General features: G+C 44.2%; 1 protein-coding gene across 4 annotated transcripts; it reads right to left on the bottom strand.

The window, feature by feature from the left end:
• Window positions 1–1558: 1558 nt before the first annotated feature.
• pnpla4 (patatin-like phospholipase domain containing 4) lies at window positions 1559–7603 on the bottom strand. 4 transcript variants are annotated; one of them, XM_082524591.1, is made up of 8 exons: window positions 7506–7603; window positions 6953–7141; window positions 6360–6454; window positions 4468–4603; window positions 4160–4225; window positions 3679–3749; window positions 3073–3225; window positions 2358–2471 (listed from the first exon to the last, which is right to left on the bottom strand). In XM_082524591.1, the coding sequence occupies exons 2-7, from the start codon at window positions 7133–7135 to the stop codon at window positions 3081–3083; spliced, it is 696 nt and encodes a 231-aa protein (XP_082380717.1). In that variant the 5' UTR covers window positions 7136–7141; window positions 7506–7603; the 3' UTR covers window positions 2358–2471; window positions 3073–3080. The 4 variants fall into 4 exon arrangements, with proteins under 4 accessions (XP_082380715.1, XP_082380717.1, XP_082380714.1 ...); XM_082524589.1 differs by lacking the exon at window positions 3679–3749 and having other exon boundaries at window positions 1559–2471; XM_082524588.1 differs by lacking the exon at window positions 3679–3749 and having other exon boundaries at window positions 2367–3225.
• Between the last annotated feature and the right edge of the window lie 807 nt (window positions 7604–8410).

An 8410-nucleotide genomic window follows, 5' to 3' on the forward strand; every position in this document is an offset into this window, starting at 1 on the left:
TTTGGTCAAGGTGTGCTGACCCAGGGTGACACCTAAAACCTGCAGGACACCGGCCCTCGAGGCCTGGAGTTCGACAGCCCTGTTGTAGTTGGATACACTGTCTGAATGTGCCTGCAAAAAAAAAAATAAAACCAACCCTCAGCATCACTAACAGACCTGTAGCCTGGTGTGTTTCAGCAGTGAGCTCTTTGCTTTGAGGGAACGTGGACAGGCTGACTATGATGAGGACTGCAGACCGTAAGTCACATCAGAGCTCGTCTGTTGAGAACACAGGGTGGGATATCACGCGTCCTGATTCGCCCTCAGTTTAGGCCATATACTTTAATACGTGTCACGCTCCTTCATGCTCAGACAGTACAGTGTAGAAAACAATCAGGAAATAGCCGTTATGTTTTGCTTATTTCTTCAGCGTGCAGGCGAGGGTAACAAAGAAATCTTTGCAGCTTGTGGAGTTGTTTATTAGCCTGTGCAAAGGTACCAATCATATCTGCCGACTGGATCTCCCAGCAGCCCCGGGGCTCAGCGGGAGCTTCTACTGCAGTACTGTGGTTACAGCCCAGAATCCCATTTCCCCAAATAACTGTGGACAGAACAGCACAAAGGGCACGGATGTTCCTGGATTGCATAAATACTAGACCTCCATCCTCTTTGGGCCTTTGTAGAATCAGTTTCCACTGCATTCGTTTAGGACCAGAGGACAGTGCAGCTCGCAGATGAAAAACTTCCAGGAGCTGAAAAGCATTCTCTGCTTTCCAGTGGATCTGAACGGCTTATCACACAAATAACACATTGCAGGTGTGAACAACAGCTTTTCAGTCCCATACACTGAAGTCAGCAGCTGAATAATTACACTAACAAATGAGCTCCTTCAGCTGGCCTCCGTCCACACAGCAGTCCCCTACTGTAGTTCATTACGAGACTCAACATTAGGGAGAAAAACACAAGCTGGGGTTTCTTTGCCGCAGGCGGAAGCTTTAAATGAGCCTTATTACCACAAGCAGCAGGTGAGCTTACATAATAACACAATACGCACAAGTGGGATACGTGTGTGTGTGTCGAAATCAAATTTAGATGTTACAAGTTTAAAATGCAAAACAATCCTGAATCGTTTCAGTAAGAACTCAAACACAAACTCAAGCCTGTCCTGGTGACTCAGGTCATGTTTGTCTGTTGACATTAGTGTTGAAGACTTTGTTGTTAAAGGTAAGAATAAAAGTTGACTGATGACAGCAGACAGTAGGATGACCTCTGTGTTTGCAGCAGATCTTCACAGATCTCTGTTACTAATAATGTTTAACTGACTACGATACAACATTCAGGTTCTGTACTACTCAGGACTGTTCATGATGCACATCCCTGGGTGGACTTCTGCACGTCTTGAACCTAAAATGAAGCTGCGGCGCTCCCTGTCACTTTCGTCAGTATGCACAGTATCTATGATGGATTTCATACGGCATCATGTCAGCACAGACGTGCTACATAAGAGACGATAAGGGAGCGAAGACATCCCAACAGCCGGCTCGGGTCTGAGAGAATAATGACAGCGACGACAAGAACATTATTATTTGACATTCCTTTGTTTACTCGTTCAAATCACTCATTTTACAACAAACATCATTTAAAGGACATCAAAAAACAGAACACATGGAGTTCCTGGTTTTAAAGATCAGCAGCACCGACAGCCCCATCGCAGCCTTCACACTGCTGTTCACCAAAAAGACTGTATAGAAAAGATGGAAATGCCACTGAGGGTTCCTGGAATATCCTGATCCCAGCCCGTCCTCTGCAGTCTGCTGCATGTGTGTAACTGCTGCCTCGCCTGGCTGAGTGCAGAGCAGCTCTCGCACACGCCAAGTCGCTCCTGAAGGAAATCAAACGGTGACCCAGCAGCAGTCAAACCTGCACAAACATCCAACCCTTCAAAGACTCGTGCTGCCTCGTGTCCTGGGGGAGCCGCCGGCATCCACGAGGGCGGCACAAACCTTTCTGTGAGGCGGGTCACGGATATCCGATATTTTTCACTTTGCTTCAAGTCAAAAGAAAAGAAACTATGATAAAAGTCCAGGTTCACATGCTGTCACAGAGAGGACGCCTGTGTGATCAAAGTAATCTGAGTGAAGCCCACAATGTACCATCTTTCCAAACATGCACCAAGTCAAAGGCTGAATCACTTCAACATCACTGCATGCAAACATCGGTGCAGTTACTTTTCTAGCATGTGTCTGTTTCCTGGGTGAGTAAAATCACCCAGGAAGTACGTATAAATACAGAAAATGTTTATTCCTTCTTGGTAAACGACACTCCAGGCTTCACACGCTCCATTTGTCCATGTGTGACGCTCAGCCCATCCAGCCCTCTCTCTTTAAGAACCTCACGGCGTCCGTGAAACCTTCTTCACATAACGAACGCATGGCGCCGGCGGACGGAGGGAACAGAGCCTGATTCAGACGTTTGAGGTTCTCCACGGAAAGCTGAGGAAGCCAACGGAAAGACTGCGTTCACATCAACAAAGTGACAGAAACACGTCCTTCTGCACGCACACGCAGCCATTCACGGCTGGACGTGCTGCACTTTGTGCTGTGAGCTGGATCAGGTCAAATAACATCTACAGCTCGACTTCATCTTCTAACGAGATCAAAAGATTTATGGTTCTGGCAGCACATCTAAGATTACAGAACTCTTTACCTTTATTATTAACGTAATGTCAAAGACTAATATCTGAACTGTGACCGTGTGAAGGACACCGGTCAGTTCTGTCTGAACGCACCCTCCACATATCTGAACATGACTCTGTTTCATAACTGCAGCACTTTGGTTTCGGACTCTCCGGAAATTTGAAGCTGCTGAAGAAGCTGAATACAACCAGCAGGTTGGAGCACTGGGTGGTGGTGGTGGTGTGCTCCACGTGCACTGACAGGAAGTTCACAGAGTGAGAAAGCTTTGTTGCCTGGCACATATCTTTAGCACTATTAGCCGTACACGCTGCTCAGTTATGGTAAAAAGCTGAAGGTGGAGAATAATCTGGGAATCCAGGTTTCTCCTTACAGACCAATCAGATGCTCCGGTTCTCACCATTATGTTCATGTTGGCCAAGCTGAGTTGAGTTTTGAACCGCCCCCTGTGGATCGGACACACATCCTGCCGTCCAGCAAAGGGTGACACCGTGATGGTTCGTCCCACAGGCAGGATCGGCAGGCTGTCAGTGAATCCTCCATCAATCCATTTCTACAGGAAACAAAGAGCCTTCTGGTCACACAACAGCTACAAAAAGGTTTAGAGCAAAGAAAGCTGTTTAGACTTTCAGACAATCACAAACATGCTAACAGGACAGGGAAGCTGGTGTGTTTTATCTGACGTTCACACTCTGATGGATGGCCTGGAGAGAAAAGCAGCCAGGGGTGGAACCACCAACCTTCTGATTAGCAGATGACCTGCTTGACATCCTGAGCTACAGCTGCATAAATAATCCTGTCATTAAATACTTTGTAGACAAGTCCTGCAAACCTGAACTTTCCTACAACCCAACCAGCACGGACACGTTCAAATCTGGTGCACGAAGCAGCCGGAGCAGAGAAAGCTGTCCGCTCTATGACTTCCACGTGATGTCAGGTTACATCCACGTGAGAACAGCACAGGCCTCGTGGATTTACAGCGAGTGGGTGTGGCGTGTACCCTCACCTGAACCAAAGGAACAGGGTTTCCACTGGTTTCCAGCAGTAAGAGCACATCTGAAGAGGACCTGTTATGTGCTATTTGAAGGAAAGGCCTCTATTAACTTCAGATGATGCATCGTCGTCCACAATTCATGTGTAAACGTGGCTCAAGACACATTCAAATATCTTCTTTACCAGGCATTTTGGCTCGTTGTAACAAAACCTCAGGTATTATTCAGAACCTCTTTCATGCCCACATGTTAAAGCTCATTTTAACCCTGGACTGTGATATCTGGCTGTTGTCTTTACCAGTAAAGAGTAGAGTTGACATGTATTCAAGCATTCCTCACACTCAATAATCTACTTTTGTATGTTTAACATTTTCTAGCACCGAACACTCTGAAGTCAGCAAAGCATTCGATTTATCAGTCTAGCAAGCTGTCGCTCGTTCCTGCGGAACATCATGAACCAATTGATTTTGTTCTGACACCGGCATAAACCCTTACCTTTCCTCTGAGCTCTACTGGTTTGAGTCCAGCATAGACTGGGACAAAGCAGCTGGCTAACAGGACCTGGACAGGTACAAGAGGGGGACAGTTATCCGGCAAAAACACTTGGTTCGGCAGCTCGTCGCTCAACATTTTGGTCACGAGGCGCGTGCAGTCAGGTAACAGCTCATATACAGCACGGAGTCATTTATAGTAGTAAAAGCACTAAACTGAAGACTGGAGAGAAACAAGGCTGTAAAACAATCATAAACATTTATGACCATGTTTGAAACGGACTGTGTGTGTTTACAGAGAGGGGTGCGAACCTTTATGAGCTCCTCCCTGGAGGTAAACGTCGACACGCTGTGGTTCGTGCCACTTTCTGAGTGTGTTATTGAGACGTAGAGGCGGTCAGTGGCCAGACTGTGAGCCTCTGTGGGGAGAATCTCTTCTATCCCCTCCCTGTGGGAAAATCCACACGCAGATGTTCATTTGTCAGAGCTTTAATGGAATCATCTCCACAGGGCATCGTAAACACTGTTTTACAGGGACGTGCGATTATTAATCAAGCTATCAAGCACTTACACTGACCGAAGCCTGCTGGCCTTATTCAGCTGCCGTGTGCCTTCCTCACACCTCAGCTTACACTTCAAGCATAGATACTGACAAACTAACCGCCAGCAGCAGGTCGCCCCCTGCCTCTTTACCTGTTTTCTGTGTCTATCACAAACTCGGTCAACAGCAAATGAAAAATCATTAAATATGAATAATTTGATGAGTTTTAATAGCATACACACACCTGAGACTAAAGCTGGAAGAATTAGGAATACTAGGCCAAGATCAGCAGCTAAGAAGCTTTGACGTGCTGCAGTCCTGGGTGCTGTTTGTCGTTCTTTGTGTGCTTTCAGCTTCAGTTACTGTGTTTGTCCTTTGAGACGTGAGACAGTTTCATCGTGGTCTTGATGGTTTCTGCGACTGCACTCGGGGACACATTCAAAGTTTGACCAGTTTTCCAGACTGAGCTTCAGTTCTTAAAGTAATGATGGGCTGTTGTTTCTCTCTACTCCGATTGGTTCTTGTCATAATATGAACTCTAACAGTTGTCAAATAGGGCTGTCAGCTGTGCACCAACCTGACCGCTGCACAACCGATGGTGCCAACGTCATTAAGAAGGCAAGAAACTCCACCAATGAACCCTGACAGGCTGTGAGGTGAAACCATGTCAGGTGACGACATCATGAAGCTCACTGAGAGAAGGCCGAGGGTTTGCAGCTGTCGACACAGCAGAGGGCGGCTACTGTCAGGAATCTAAATATATTGAATGTCTTCGGTTTATCTACGATGTAGAAAGTAGTAAAAATAATGAAAAATCATTAAATGACAAAGTGTGTCCAGACGTCTGACTGGCAGTGTATATAAATATAATAACTGCATTAAAACTAAAAAACTAAACTGAAGCATGAAACCGCACAGTGCAAGCAAACTGGAACCAAACAAAGCTGAAAACAAAAAGATGAAAATTAAAAAGCCATTATGACTCTGATTAACAGACCTGCAGCTGAGTCTTTCTGACAAACGTCCCGAGCTCACTGACAGAAAGCACGTGTTAAGAGTTCAGTCGAATCTTGTTCTTCCACAAAGTCCTGATCGCACCCGGGCCAAACACGTCTTGCTCAGGCTCCATTCAGCCAAACAGTGACTTGTTTAGAAAGAACCAAACATCTTTGCACAGCTACAGCTGACGGTGCTCCAGGGTTACGTAGTTTGTTTAGTCCTGACATGAAGTATGAACTGTGGGAATGTTTGAAACAGGCTTGTTAACCCATAGATACTACTTGTGCTTCATGCCTGCTGAATCTGAAGAGACTGACTGGTTTGGTAAAGGCTTTAGCTTTCTGACCTGATAATGGTGTAAGGTACAAAACATGAGGATCATAAAAGTAACTGCAAGTTAACCTCAGGGGATAATGAATCTGTCTATTCTACTGCTACTGTGGCATTAAACAAACTCAGTGCACCTTCCACTGCGTGACACAGAGCTATGACGCTGCAGCAGGTGGAAAATATCTCCACAGTGTTTTCAGTGTTTAAGCTGGTCATTGACCACCAACCAGTATTCACAGCAACACGTGTTGCAGGTCCACAATGGGAGACATCAACACCTCCATCGTGTAACATTGCCCAGTGATTGTTGAGGAGACTTCTGCTAAGTAGTTACCGGAGTGTGAGCATAAAGTTGTATCCTGGTGTGACGGCCCCAAACCGCTGCTGTCTCACACCGTCAGCAAACCTGTAGGTGAAGTCTTTGCAGTGCTGGAAGAAGGAAACAAAAGCACAGTCATATCATTCAGTCACTAGTGTAACAAAGCTCATTCACTCAGCTCTACACTCACAGATTCATTTTTCCTGCACAGCTGGTGATTTATCTCAATACAATCAAAGTCTGAAATCTGCAAAACTAACTGAGAACAGAGGATATATGAGCACAGTGCGCCTTGTAAATAACATTTCACTCAATCGCTTGTTGTTCATCTAGATTCCTGAATTTACAGCTAATTACTCACTCTGAGTATGCTAACATCTGAGTTGTTATTTTATAGGATCGGCTGTTACAGTGTGCATCACTAAAACAGCAAGTATCCCTGAGCATCATTCACCCTGACAAAGTCTTTAGTCCCGTACACACACATATAAAAACTGCCAGTACTAAAGAAGAAGCAAGAATCAGGAGCGAGAAATAGTTTGTCTCCATTTTGCTCAGAGACCAGAGGGTTTCACTAACCCCACATACCCCTGGACTGTACACGATACCTCCAACTTTTCAGGAGCTGTGACCATTACAGCAGCCACCAGTGCCCCAGCAGAAGCACCTGCACAGGCCCCGAGGGAGCCCAGCAGCTTGTGCCCATGCCGGAGAAAGGCCTCCATGGCACCCAAGTGATAGATCCCCAGGAAACCACACGCAGCAAAGGACAGATTCAGGACCGTCATCATTAACACCTGCACAAACATGCAAACATGACATGAGTCACACGTGGCGTTGTTGAGTCCAGCCGTGTGATTACTGCAATTTAGTGCCACATATACGAGTAGCACGAATAAACCAAGAAGGCAGGGAAGTCTGACCCCTCCGCCCTGCTGCAAACATGACTGCATGAAAGCACGTGTCCATTAGAAAGCCTTTTTTCACTCCTCATCGCGTACGCGCCAAGCTTGTTACTTGTGTAAACTTCAGCTTTAGGGCCAAATGCTTATCTCACCGTCGTGATCGTATAACAGGACAGAAAACACACAAAAAGTGACGAAAGCACATTTCCTATAACGCGGTTAATGCTGAAACCATCACTGTCAACATATTGAGTACCTTTTCTTGGAGAACCAGCCGTTTTCAACCTTTCTGTGTACACCGGAAGTAAACAAAGCCCTGCTCCTGAATTCAAAATAAGACCAACCTCGCGATAACGCGAGTTCAACTCTGTGGATGGGGGGCCAGGAGTGACAAAATGAATTAATTAAATACACCAATAAATTATTAATTAAATGTGTCAATAATTAAAATTAAGATGTGAAACAAATAAATAAATAATTTTTTAAATGTTTTAAATTAAATGAAGGGGCATTTAATTATTGAAATATTTATTTAATCAATTAATTCCAATTTCTTGACAAATCTTGACAAACCCACCAGATATTTCAAGACTAAAACACTACATTCCCGGCTAGAAAAATATTCAAAGTATATTTGGTGACATACAAACAGGGTATTTCAAAGTACAGTTCAGTTATTTCCACATGTCCATTGTTGGCACTGAGAAACACCCACTAAAACATGGCCACCAGGCCAAAGCAATGGTGTTGACTCCACCCCCTGACTTTGATGGGTGAGGCTGACAGATAAAATAAATTCATGAAGACAGCCGCAGGGTCAGGGTAGATACACCATTAAATAATGATTTAAATCTGTTAATAAATAATTAAAAATTTAAATAAATAAATAATTTAATGTGTCAATATTGTAGTAATTAATTAATTGTTAATTAAATGTGTCATTAATTTAAAAATTGGAAATGAAGACATAAATAATTGATTACATGTTTTAAATAAAATGAATGGGCATTTAAATATTTATTGAAATATTAATTAAATTAATTAATTCCAGTTTTAATTATTTAATGAAACGTTTAATTAATTATTTAATGGCATATTTTAGTCACTCCTGGCCCTCCAAACTCTGGCGCTAAACACATGCATTCAGCTCAGTTCAGTTTT

This window comes from Aulonocara stuartgranti (genome assembly GCF_965226115.1).
Source record: "Aulonocara stuartgranti genome assembly, chromosome: 23".
Taxonomy (NCBI): Eukaryota; Metazoa; Chordata; class Actinopteri; order Cichliformes; family Cichlidae; genus Aulonocara; species Aulonocara stuartgranti.

Coding starts and splice junctions, on each gene's coding strand:
- pnpla4 (XM_082524588.1), bottom strand. CDS start 7,135: ATGATGACGGTCCTGAATCTGTCCTTTGCTGCGTGTGGTTTCCTGGGG. Junction 6,455..6,952: donor CAGCTCCTGAAAAGTTGGAG/GTATCGTGTACA, acceptor TCCTTCTTCCAG/CACTGCAAAGACTTCACCTA. Junction 4,226..4,467: donor CCAGGGAGGAGCTCATAAAG/GTTCGCACCCCT, acceptor GTACCTGTCCAG/GTCCTGTTAGCCAGCTGCTT.